Raw genomic sequence first — 13,160 nt, 5'->3', positions numbered from 1 at the left:
CTATACAAATGTTTTCAAAGAGGACATAGAAAAATATATTGAGGGTATAGAGTTTGTGAGATGTCATTGGACAGAGTTGCTATGAAAATATAAAGACAAGGAAAATGTTTTCTTTATAGTGGACCCGCCGTTCTTTAACACATGGGATTTTCAATACAAGTAGACTGGACTTTGAGAGACTCTTTAGAAACTTTAGACGTTTTACATAACTGTCCATGCTTTTACTTTACATCCGATAAAAGTGGTTTTGGAAAACCGTTATGAGATGGTTAGAGGACATACATGACTATGAGTTTATATATGACAAGATAGAATATGAGAGAGGTCCTATAAACGCGAGAAAGTGTCATAACAAAGAAATTTTACTAGTAAGTAAATGTGGTTTGAAATAGGACTACTTGTTTTAGGTTTTTTCCATTGTGTCATTTATTTATTTGACGTGGCAGAAAAGTACAGGAGAATATGAAGATGAACCAATGCCTGCAAATGTCCAGTATATGTACTCGTAAGAGATATTTTTATCTAATATTAAATGGACGCACAGAACTTAGCGAATGCACAGCAACCTGGACAACCAAACCCAGAGAATATTCCAAATGAAGTTAGAATACAAACTGCAATGGCAAACTATGGTCAAGTGCCAACAGATGTACAAATGCAAACTGCCATGTCAAATGACGCTGCCGTTAGGTTTGCCACCATGGTATGCAAATATGAGATGGAAAGAGTTTTATACAAACCTGAAGTGGGATATAAACAACTCTATGCAGATGACGCGAACACAGGAGTTGACCCAGAATATGTTTTCTACCAGAGGAGAAACAGAATGTATGAGCTCCAGTTAAAGAATGCTATGGAACTCAACAGGAAACGTAAGAGACTAGGCGGACATTAGATTTTTACACGTAGTAAAATGGGTTTCTTTGGAAGAATAGGAAACTTCTTTCGAAATGTTGGAAGAGGTATATGGAATGGATAAAATCTGTCGGAAGAGGGAATTTGGAACGCGTCTGTCAAAAATATTGGTAAAAGAGTAGCGTCAGTTCGTTGGTATATATACCTAAAGACCCTGAACCAGAAGAACAAGCTCCTGTTATACAACAGCCTGAACCTGCACCACAGTCAAGTTGGCAACCAAATCCAACACCTCAACCGTATTAAAAAATTATATTTTTACCGTTCGATAGTAGTTGTATATGAAACTAAGTTCTAAGTAAAACGCATGGTATAATGGAATTGTTCTTTTTCTTCCATCTGTAGTAAACCATACTTGAAAGTCTGAAATACTTCCACTTGGTGGTTCGTATAACTTTGTAGGTTTTTCGTAAAAGTCATTTGCCAAGCATAAGAAAGAGTTTTGGCGCGCCAGAAAATGAAGCATGAACAATAATAGCAGCTTGGTCGAAAACATTTTCATATGTTCCATTAGGGTTTCGACTTCATAAAAGTCTGCGGTGTACTGGATATGCTGCAGGCTGATTTAACATCCTCATAAATCTATACCATGCCAAGTTGTTATATTTTGTAGAAATATAAACGTTTTCTCCAAGGTCTTCTATTCTATTGATTTTAACAGTTGCATTTTTCCTGTCATAAATAATATCGAGATGGTATTCTCCTTCGTCAATGTTAAACTGGTTTGCATATTCAATATAGATGTCGTTTATTTTTTCTTGAAAAGCTTGAAGAGTTGTTTCTAAGTTTACAAGCAAATTCACTTGTAAAAGTTTTCCCTGTTCAAATTTCTCATACATACGTTTTTCTTTTGTTATAGTATCGAACTTCAAAAACCGACCGTAAATGGGAAACCATGTATGGCTTCTGAAATGAACTTCATTCTACGAAAAGCAATAGCTTTGTGACGGATGGGTCTCTTAACCATCTTAACGGGTAGTCAAAACGATAGCCTTCATGCTTTACGGTCTCTGTCTCAAACTTTTGACCGACATTAGTAAAAAGTTCATCTAATGGTTTAGTTGTAGCAACTCTAGAATTTTCTTTTCTATTGAAAGCATATTTTATCTAGAATAAAAATGTCAAATGAAACAGCGTCTATGAGAGAAATACAACACAACCGACAACTCATTATACAAGCTCTAAATAAGAACACAACAAACTTTTCAAACTACTCTAAGATATCTGAGTCATTGAAAGAAGGAAACTTAAAACTGACATTAAACCCAATGACAGATGAGTTTCTGTTTCAAGACAATAAGAACCATACTGTCTGTATAAATCCAACAAAAGGAACTTTAAACGAGAAACCTATAAATGAACTTCTTTTGAAAGCAGATGTTGGCAACAAAGCTGACAAAGAATATGTAGACGATGCAATAGCAAAAGAAGAAGAAAGAGCTAACAATGCTTATGCAACAAAAGAACATACTCATCCTGAACTAGCAGACAAAACATATGTTGACAATAAAATGTCAAGTGAAGTGACAAGAGCTGAAAACGAATATTCTAAAAAGACTCATACACATACCATTGCAAATATTACAAACTTACAAGAAACCTTAAACAGGAAAAGTGACGTTGGACATACACATACCATTGCAAATATTACAAACTTACAAGAAACCTTAAACAGGAAAAGTGACGTTGGACATACACATACCATTGCAAATATTACAAACTTACAAGAAACCTTAAACAGGAAAAGTGACGTTGGACATACACATACCATTGCAAATATTACAAACTTACAAGAAACCTTAAACAGGAAAAGTGACGTTGGACATACACATACATCTTCTGAAATAACAGACTTAAACGTTAGCCTTGAAAAGAAAGCAGATAAGACTCATACACATACAAGTTTTACAACTGTTGCTATAGAAAGTATTGAAGGAACGGTTGAAGAAACTGGTGGGGATGCATTATATTGTAAACCTCCTAACTTTCCACAAGGTTTAACATCGGATGACGACATAACGACGATGAGAAACATTAGATGTAAAGATGTTTATGTCATGAAGGATGAATATAATATTAAATTCACTGCTCAAGATTTATATGACAAGAAAGCAGACAAAACAGAGCTTCAAACATTAAAGACAGAAATGCTTCAAACATTATATCCTATAGGCTCTATTTATACGTCAATGAATTCAACAAATCCAGCAACAGTTTTAGGTTTTGGAACTTGGACTCAAATAGTCGACAGGTTTTTGTATTGTGCAAACTCTTCAAAGGAAACAGGTGGAAGTAAAACGATTTCAGGTGCAAATTTACCTGCGCACAGTCACTACGTAAGTTTAACTACATCTCGAGAAGGTGGGCATAGGCATAAATATTGGGATTGGACAGGAATGACAAAAGGTAAAGGATATGATGTTAAAGACAACGTTCAGTTTGCTATAAATTGTTACTTGGATAACACTGAGGTAGGAGGAGACCATACACATTTCGTTTCAGGGTATACGCAAACAACGGGACAAAGTAAAGACTACATGCCACCTTACATGACAGTTTACGCATGGTATAGAATTGCTTAGTCGTCATGTTCCACTTCTTTAGCATATTCGTCAGGAGTTGTCTTATATTGGTTAGGAACTGTCTTTGAAAGTATACCACCTTGAACTTTGACAAGTTTGAAACGAGGTCTGACAATAGTAGTTTTATCTTCTGCTTGCAGTGTGTACATTTTGCCATGTTTGCCTAAAACTTCATAATATTCTCTTGTATACTTTCTTCTATTTTTACGAACACGAATGTGAGTACCTGTCGGGTTCCCATTGTTGTCATAGTCAATAGTATTTTCATATGGGTCGCGTTTAGGTATTTCTATTTTTACTTTGTCACCTTTCTGAAGTTTGAAGCCCGGCATTCTTTCTTGTTTGTCTCTTTTGACTAAATTATTAAATATATAGTCTTTCTCTAAGTCAGGGTTGTTTTTCATTTCTTCGGGGGAGTGGTTTCCCAAACCTTTTTGTTTACGGTTATTGTAAATATTTAAAACTTGTCTCATCTTTGCCATGGAGAAGTGTCTATATTTGTCGTCATATGACATTTCATTTGCTTCACCACCTTGTGGTTGGTTTAAGTCTCTTAACATTTTTATACATCCGTCAATGACACCAAGAGCAGAATGGTTTTGGTCGACAATGAAATATTGGTTTACATTTTTTGAACGCAGATAGTTTTTAATATCGTCTGATTTGAAAGAACTTTCACAGTCAGATGTCAGTTTTGTTGGATGGTATTTGTCAACGAATATTGTCAAAGCAGTTTTCACATCTAAAATATTTTTGGACCATAATGGTATGGCTTCACAGTATCTTGTGTTTTGACCGACAAATATTAGCCAGTATGGTGGTCCATCTGTTCTAACTCTCGGAATGTTTTCCAAGATATCCATAAACCAAGCATTTGGTGTTGAACTAAAGATTTTTATCATGAGTGCTTTTTTTGTCGCTTTAGAAACATAGGGGTCCTTGTTTGGATTCGTCATTTTTTATCCTATAAGAAATGGGTTTATTTGGCGCATTAGCAGGAGTTGCATCCAGATTTTTGCCCGCAGTGGGAACAATAGCCAGAGGTGTATTTGGAGTTGGAAGGAAGATTTTGAGTACATTAGGTATACTTAAAGAGAAAGCACAACCTATTATACAAACTGTACAGAAAGGTTGGGATGTAGCACGAGATGCAACAAATCTTATTCCAAATCCTGAAACAAGAGGAAAAGTTCAAGGATGGATGGACAATGTAGGAAGACAAGCAGGAAACTATTATAACAAAGCAAATGACTACTATAACCAAGCAGGACACTATATGGACCAAGGTGAAAGATTCTTTAACAGAGGATATAACCATGCACAACAATGGGTAAACAATAACCAACCTCAACCGCCTCAAACGTGGGGAATGTAAAGTTTTTTACTGAGATGAAATGAACAATACAGCATTGAGACAAATGGGTTCAAGATGGATTTGTCGGCTTCCAGCAGTTACACAACGTGTTTGTCAAGTTCTTCCTATACCTCAGGAAGTTTTAGACCGACTTAAAAAACAACAACAACCAGTTGAAAACAAACCAAACTAAAATTTTTTACTGAGATGAAATGACCGAAGAAGTTGAAACGGTAGATTTGACACCACAAACAAAAAGTTCAGAACCATTGTCAAAACCTGTCAAAGAACTTACAGATGAAGAGAAAAATTCAATAATAGAAAGTGCCAGGTCTGGAAATACAAACCCTAACTACAAAGTCACTTTTCATAAAAATGGAACGGCTAGTATCTCAAAAAAGAAACAGACTCTCACAAATAAAATATTGAAGTCTGAAGGAGCTTTCGAGACAACAGATGGAAAAGTTTACTTCACTGACCAACAGTTCATTATAGAACATCTCATTGACTTAGAGTCGAAATATTCTAAACTTTACAACAAACACAAAAAGTTGAAAGGAAAACAAAAACAAATGGCATATGATATTTATGAAGATGTTGACGACACAACTGTTCCTGCAAGTGAGGTAAAGTCAGCTGAACCGAAAAGTGACGAAAAACCGATAGAAGAAGAAAAACCAAAAACTGAAGATAAACCAAAACCAAAGTTTAGTTTGGAAACTAAACCAAGTCAACCTTCATTAGCTGGTATGGGTTGGCGTCAAAGACTTATGGCAGCAGGCGGTTATGTTAAGTAAAGAAAAAAATATTTTTTTATTTTATTTGAAATGCCCCCATATAGAATGGATAGAAAGTCTGCTAGAATAAAAGCAGAGTTGCAAAGTTATGGTTGGAGAGTTTCGAAGAAGTTTAAATATAGGAAGGGAAGACCCATAAAAGTCTATGACAAATTGTCTGGTCTTCGCTACGAAATGGATTTGGAAACAGCACGTGCAAATTATCCAAACAGACTAGAGAGGTTAGAAGAAGAACGTCTTATGGACATGCCTTTCGATGTTAGTGAACCTCAAGTTGAAGGACACGACGGCTTTGCCAGATTCTACTGGAAACATGACGAACAATTGCATCCTTTGAGAAGGAAAAAAGGTAGTGCAGAGGATGGTCATGCTCCCATGGAAAGAACAAGATATGCATATGAGAAGTACCGTGAAGTTAGAAGTCAAATTACATCTGGTCGAACCTTTACAGTAAACTTTGACGAAGGAAAGAACAAAGAAGGCTTCATGGGAGTACTTGCTGCCATACAAGACGGAAATAAGAAAGGACACAATCTCAGAATGACCATAACAGATTTGGATGGTCACATTTACTATGCACATGGCAATGTCACAACAGCTGCACAACTTCTTGACGCTTTCAAGACTACAAAGAGAGAACAAATGTTTGACTCCGACTCAGACATTTTGAATAGAATTGAAGGAATTGCAAGTGTCAAGTTCGAATGGTACCAACCTAACCCTCAAGCAGTCAGACAACTTGTTTGTTAGATGAGAAATATGAAGTAAAAACGTTTTTAAAACAATATATTTTTACATATATTAAATGCTTCAGGTTGAAAAACAAAGAACAAAAGTAGTAGATACAAAACCGTTAGACTATATCTTTACAAATGCTGGTAGGACTATTTCAGATGAAGAAATTTCATCCCGAGCATACAGGTTTGACTATCCAATTCGTTGGCTTCAAAGTCCTTCAGATGCAAAGGCAATAGGATTTAGAAGAGTTTTGTTTTCAAATAGAACTAACGCATTTATGTTCGCAGTATATTTTCATGGGCAGTATAAAGGTTCTGATGGTCTAATAGACAAATTTGACGAAATGAGAATCTTTACAGTTCGTTCAGACGAAAGTCTTGAGAAAACTCTAAATGACTTTCAAACTCAAATGAACAAATACTATTGGGAATTTCAAGAAAAATACGACTCTTTACTAAATGGAACATACTATCTGAAACTAGAATATGACAAGATGAACTCCACCGTTTCATTTCAAAAGATTGAAATTAACCCTCCAAGAGATACGGAGTTTTTATTTTGGGGAGTAGACAAACGTTCTTGGGCACAATTTCTTCGGTTACTAAACCAGAACGAACCATTACCACCAGATGGTCCATTTAAATTTATACTTCCACCAGCAGATTTGACAGTTTATAGAAATGTGTTCGACCCTCAAAATGTTATGTGTCATGCAAGTTTCAGTTCAAGCAACAATAGTTTTCTAAGTATCGGTAAGGACTTTTATGACTTTGCTTCTAAATTCTACGAACCACCTAGTAACAGTTTCTCTGACTTTCAAGTTTGGTTCACAACAAATGGTGTGCAGCATATAATACCATTGTACTATGACTTTTATCTCGAATTGTCTTTCATATACAACTACGGAAAAGTGCTGAAAAAGTATTGAAAAATATATTTTAGGTGCTACCAGGTCACCAGGTCACCAGGTAATTTAACTTCTTTTGAAAAATGGTGACAACATGACATTTTGACAACAGTCCAGGAAATAAACTTCATCGTACATGTTTTGTCATGACTTCATCGTATATGTTTTGTCAAACATGAACGTATATGTTTTGTCATGACTTCATCGTACATGTTTTGTCATGATTTCATCGTAAATGTTTTGTCATGATTTCATCGTAAATGTTTTGTCATGATTTCATCGTACATGTTTTGAAGAACTGAAGGTGTCACCAGGTCCCTCGGTCCCTCGGTCCCTCGGTCATTTTAACTTCTCTGAAAAAGTGTGACAACATGACATTTTGACAACAGTCCAGGAAATAAACTTCATCGTATATGTTTTGTCATGACTTCATCGTACATGTTTTGTCATGACTTCATCGTATATGTTTTGTCAAGACTTCTTCGTAAATGTTTTGAAGAACTGAAGGTGCTACCATGTTACCATGTGCTACCAGGTAATTTTAACTTCTCTGAAAAAATGAGACAACATGACATTTTGACAACAACACAGGAAATAAACTTCATCGTACATGTTTTGTCATGACTTCATCGTACATGTTTTGTCATGACTTCATCGTATATGTTTTGTCAAGACTTCTTCGTAAATGTTTTGAAGAACTGAAGGTGCTACCAGGTCACTCGGTCACTCGGTCACTCGGTTAAACGAACTTCTCTGAAAAAATGAGACAACATGACATTTAGACAACAACACAGGAAATAAACTTCTTCGTATATGTTTTGTCAAGACTTCTTCGTAAATGTTTTGTCATGACTTCATCGTACATGTTTTGTCATGACTTCATCGTACATGTTTTGTCATGATTTCATCGTACATGTTTTGAAGAACTGAAGGTGTCACCAGGTCACCAGGTCACCAGGTAATTTTAACTTCTCTGAAAAAATGAGACAACATGACATTTAGACAACAACACAGGAAATAAACTTCATCGTATATGTTTTGTCAAGACTTCTTCGTATATGTTTTGTCAAGACTTCATCGTAAATGTTTTGTCATGACTTCATCGTACATGTTTTGAAGAACTGAAGGTGTCACCAGGTCCCTCGGTCCCTCGGTCCCTCGGTCATTTTAACTTCTCTGAAAAAGTGTGACAACATGACATTTTGACAACAGTCCAGGAAATAAACTTCTTCTTCGTATATGTTTTGTCATGACTTCTTCGTATATGTTTTGTCATGACTTCTTCGTATATGTTTTGTCAAACATGAACGTATATGTTTTGTCATGACTTCTTCGTATATGTTTTGTCATGACTTCTTCGTATATGTTTTGTCAAACATGAACGTATATGTTTTGTCATGACTTCTTCGTATATGTTTTGTCATGACTTCTTCGTATATGTTTTGTCATGACTTCTTCGTATATGTTTTGTCAAACATGAACGTATATGTTTTGTCAAGACTTCTTCGTACATGTTTTGTCATGATTTCATCGTAATGAGCGTAAATCAGACAAAAATATATTTTATGTTAGATCTCATCGTATTCTTTCACCCGTTGAATTTTGTATAAAAGCAACCGTCGACATTCCGGCGGTTGGTATATTATCTCTACATAGACATACAGAAACAAATAAGTGAAAACGAAAAGAAAACTAGAATATGACAGACACACAAAGAAACTCAATGAGTTAAACGTAGAGAAAAAGAAGAAAGAAGAACAACTGAAAGAACTAAGTACAGAAGAATATGCGAAAAAGTGTCAGAAAAAGCAGCAGAAGTAGCAAAAATGGAAACAAGATGTTATAAATTTTGAAAAAACCATAACTACTCAATATAAAGTACTGAAAGATGAAGAGATAAAACAAAAAGCCCTGAAGACATATATGGATAGCGATGAGTATAAAAAAGAAGTTGAAGCAAATGTAAAGGCAGAAAAACTTTTACAGTTGCAAAACCAAACCGTACAGTATGAAAACTTAGCACAAGAAAGTAAAAATAACGACGCAGCCATGCAAAAGGCAATGAAAAGCGCAGAATATATAAAAGCTAATAATGACTGGTTAGATGCCCAAGCCAACGCCAAAAGCAGCCAACTTATAGGGTCAATAAGGACAAAAATACAAGCGGATGAAGACAGTTCAAATGAAGCTTTAATGAATGCTGACTTTAAGAACGCCTTCGAAGCTCTTCATAGTAAGGTGAAACTACTGTGAAACGACTTCTCATCTGGAAAGAAAACTGAAGTCTGAAGGTTTCGACAAAGAGTTAAGAGAAGTAGCACAAAATATGACGAAAAATAACAGATGCAGCAACGAGACAAGCAGTTCAAAGTGCCTATGACGCCGTTAGAGCAACTGTTGTGGAAAGTCAAGAAAAAGAGTTACAACAGACCAAAAACAGACCTAGTAAATGCTTTCTTAAAAACGAAAAGTCAGGTAGGACATTATGCTGCAGATGGAACATATGTGCCAGCTGGTGGAACTTATATACCACCAAACCCTCCAAGAGAAGCACCTGCACCAGGACTACCTAAAACATTTACATCGTCACATGGACACAGACACAGGCATGCACACAACAACAACCAAAACCAACAGTTCAAAACACTGCACACAACCAACAGTTCAAAACACTGCACACAACCAACAGTTCAAAACCTGCACCACAACCAACAGTTCAAAACACTGCAACAACCAAACCAACAGTTCAAAACCCTGCACAACAACAACCACAAACAGAGCAAGGACATAAAAGAAGTAGAGAACAAGGAAACCAAGAATTCTTAAAAATGCTTAAGGAAGACTATGGTTACCCCAGATACTCTTGACTTTAGTGACAGATATAAAGAAGCTATTAGAAAGTTCAAGGAAGGAAATACTGACCCGAACCTATTTAGCTTTATGGTTCAGCACCAAATGGGATATAATTTCAAACCTGGAAAATACAAGCTCGCTAAGGGATATGATTTAATAGCATATCATCCAAATGACATGACTGAATTTACTCCGAGATATTTGGTGTCAGAGCTAAATGATAATTCAACTCTCTTCATGAAACGCGTAAAAAATAGAGACGGAACGAAAGAAGAAAGGTTATGAGTCCGGATGACTTAGATAGGGAACTTGTTAAAAACGGTCTCGGAATATATGAAATGCCAGCAGATGAGGTACAAGAAACTCACAGGAAGAAGTTCAGATACAACCAGACATGGAAGAAATAGTTCAGCAACAACAGCTAGAAGAGCCTGAAGGAAACGAACAAGTCCCTCCTTTGGAAACTAACTTCACAGAACTAGATGAAGATTTGGAACAGCCGAAAAATCTTGACCCTCAACAAGTGTATGCGGAGAATATGGAATCTTTCCAAGAGTCTAAGAAAAATTCGGCTGACATAGTAGAAGAATATCGAAAAATGTTCGCCGACATACAAAAGACTCCAACATCAGATGAAAATATTCAGCATAGAATGGAAGAACTGAAAGAAAGTGTACGCAAATACAACAATCCTTTTTACTTACGACCATATAACGTTCAATCTTTGGCTGAACTCGGTGAAAATAAAAGGTTAAATTTCAACAAAACATATAGAAATGAAACATTGTTTAAAGTTCATTCAGAACCTAACCAATATGGAAACAAACCTACTTTTGTTTCTGCAGACTATGGAACTACAATGAGATGGGGTCATAAAGCTAATCCGGATAGGTGGTTCATAAACTTACAACCACAATTCCAAGAAGTTGTAGACGCAATGGAAGTGAATGGTGAACCAGATATAGCTGGTATTTTCAGCGCGGCTTTAATGCCATTGAAAGATATGAAAGATGCAGATATTTTGAACAGTATGAAATGAACATGGCTGATGGAAATATAACACCTGACGTTCTAAAACATTTATCTCAAAGAACTACACAGAACCATAAAGATGGTATATTTGGTGAAGAGTTTAGAAAGAAAGTTAGGGAGATAGAAGGGAAGAGAACCTATTGTACATGACCTTGCAAACGAAAGTTTGCAAAATGTCATAAAAACTTACTTTGCAGACAATGAACCGAGAAGGGATGAATATTTAAGAAAACTCAAATGGACAGTACCAAATGAAATGTTAGTATTGAAAAACATGTTCCTTGACAAAATAAAACCAACTACAGAAATAAATGACGCAAGACTGAAACATTGGGTAAAAGCTTTCCCATTCACAAAAGATATTATTGGTAACATGGAAAGAAAACCAAATGGCTACAAAAACATATATTTGGAAACGAGCTTATTCCATATGGACAAGCTCTGTTTGAAGAGCTTGAACCGGAAACTCAGGAAAGAGGTCATGCAAACAATAAAGCGAAGACTCAAATACAAACTATGACAAAATCTTTCTAGGATATAGGTTACCTGAATGGGCGACCAGAGCCCAAAGGCAAAAGGACATGGGAAATTTACAACATACTAGGTGAACATGAGGCAAAGATGCAACAACTTGAAGCAGAGGGCAAGTTACCAAAAGCGACACCAAAGAAGAAGAGTAGAACAAAGTGAAAGTAGTGAAGAAGTAACTTCATCTAGTGAAAGTAGTGGCAATGAAGGAAAAAAGAAGAGTTAAAAACTCAGTCAGGAAGAAAGTAAAGCTTGGTCCGAGTGGTTCTATTATGACACATAAATCCAACTATTCTATATTTTTACCCATATGAAATGTACGCCGCTCAGAATATAACGCCAACAGTTTTGGATGCCATGAACGGAAATGTTTCCGAATGGTATAACGAATGCGACAATGCCATTAGAAGGTCAGAAATAGTTCCTGGAACTTACGAATATACAACTGCTGTTTCTTATGGAAACGTAGGTGAGTTTGGAGAAGGTTCTTCAACAACAGTAGATATTGCTTGCGACAGGTTTCATATTATTTCTATTGACAACTCATTCTTATACGTGGAACAAGACATTGAAATAAAACCTTCTGCCAAGTTGTCTGACAAGAAAGGTTGCAATGGAATTTTCTATGTCGGATACCAATATGCTCCAGAAGTTTTCATGGATATAAGATATATTCTAACTCTGACTTAGTTCAAACAGTAACATGGGCAAACTATGAATGGTTCGCTTTGAGAAACTCAGTACAACCACAAGCTAGAGAACAAACAGACCAGTATGCAAATATTGAGAAAATAAGAAGACTTGACCCTAACGTTCCAGGAGTTTATGTTAACCTTTCTGGTTCAGATGGAAAGCTGCCACTAAAGTAAAACTGAAACTTAGAGTTCCTTTGTCATCTTTCCTCATCTTTCAGGTTTTTAAGATACTTGCCAAACTGGGCAGGAAAAATTTCTATTGAACTTACTCCAAGCAAAAATAACTTAGTCATTGCACCAACACAAGACCCATTCAGCAATTACTGTAGCTGGAACTGGTGGAGCCAAGTTCTGTGACTTTTGCAAAGACAAAGTTGACTTAGACTTTGTTTCTCAAACTTCAAACAATGAAGTAAACTATTATTTCAATGCTGCTGGAACTGCTTGGACCCAGTTAAGTTTACATGCGAAAAGTTTTGAATGCAAGAAAGAAAGCAGACTTGCAGTCTATATGTTGGACCCAGATATTTCAAATGCTTTAGCTGCCAAATATATTGCAGTTCCACTTATGTTCCCTATACACCAAATATCTGTCAAAGACTTTGCAGGTGAAGTTGGAAACCAAAGTGCTGACCCAGGTGCAAGAACAGATATTGCTTTAACAACTGCAATGAAACATGCAGATACTATGTTTGTACTGTTCAGACGAAATATAAATGACTATTCTTGTTTCTACAACCCTGGTATTAAATATCATAT

At 36.0% G+C, this 13,160-nt stretch overlaps 6 protein-coding genes and 1 pseudogene across 7 annotated transcripts, besides 1 other annotated feature; all 7 read left to right on the top strand.

Annotated features, from left to right (window-relative positions):
* Positions 1–13,160: part of a mobile genetic element that runs on past both edges of the window.
* On the top strand, positions 2,184–2,871 carry TVAGG3_0626440 (phage tail repeat-like family; the record flags this gene model as incomplete). The annotated part of the gene is made up of 1 exon (XM_051240588.1): positions 2,184–2,871. A coding segment is annotated over one exon (688 nt), but the record flags the coding sequence as incomplete, so codon positions are not given.
* Positions 4,471–4,872, top strand: TVAGG3_0626430 (uncharacterized protein; the record flags this gene model as incomplete). Its single annotated transcript, XM_051240587.1, has 1 exon — positions 4,471–4,872. One exon carries the CDS (start codon positions 4,471–4,473, stop codon positions 4,870–4,872), a length of 402 nt encoding a protein of 133 aa, XP_051087174.1.
* Positions 4,892–5,044, top strand: TVAGG3_0626420 (uncharacterized protein; the record flags this gene model as incomplete). The annotated part of the gene is made up of 1 exon (XM_051240586.1): positions 4,892–5,044. One exon carries the CDS (start codon positions 4,892–4,894, stop codon positions 5,042–5,044), a length of 153 nt encoding a protein of 50 aa, XP_051087173.1.
* On the top strand, positions 5,283–5,648 carry TVAGG3_0626410 (phage tail repeat-like family; the record flags this gene model as incomplete). Its single annotated transcript, XM_051240585.1, has 1 exon — positions 5,283–5,648. A coding segment is annotated over one exon (366 nt), but the record flags the coding sequence as incomplete, so codon positions are not given.
* TVAGG3_0626400 (uncharacterized protein) lies at positions 5,694–6,398 on the top strand (the record flags this gene model as incomplete). The annotated part of the gene is made up of 1 exon (XM_051240584.1): positions 5,694–6,398. The coding sequence occupies one exon, from the start codon at positions 5,694–5,696 to the stop codon at positions 6,396–6,398; it is 705 nt and encodes a 234-aa protein (XP_051087171.1).
* TVAGG3_0626390 (uncharacterized protein) lies at positions 6,664–7,314 on the top strand (the record flags this gene model as incomplete). The annotated part of the gene is made up of 1 exon (XM_051240583.1): positions 6,664–7,314. The coding sequence occupies one exon, from the start codon at positions 6,664–6,666 to the stop codon at positions 7,312–7,314; it is 651 nt and encodes a 216-aa protein (XP_051087170.1).
* TVAGG3_0626380 lies at positions 10,122–11,089 on the top strand (annotated as a pseudogene). The gene has a single exon. A coding segment is annotated over exon 1 (968 nt).

The sequence above is a fragment of the Trichomonas vaginalis genome, chromosome III (genome assembly GCF_026262505.1).
Source record: "Trichomonas vaginalis G3 chromosome III, whole genome shotgun sequence".
NCBI lineage: Eukaryota > Parabasalia > Trichomonadida > Trichomonadidae > Trichomonas > Trichomonas vaginalis.
This window is presented reverse-complemented; position numbering and strand designations above follow the sequence as displayed.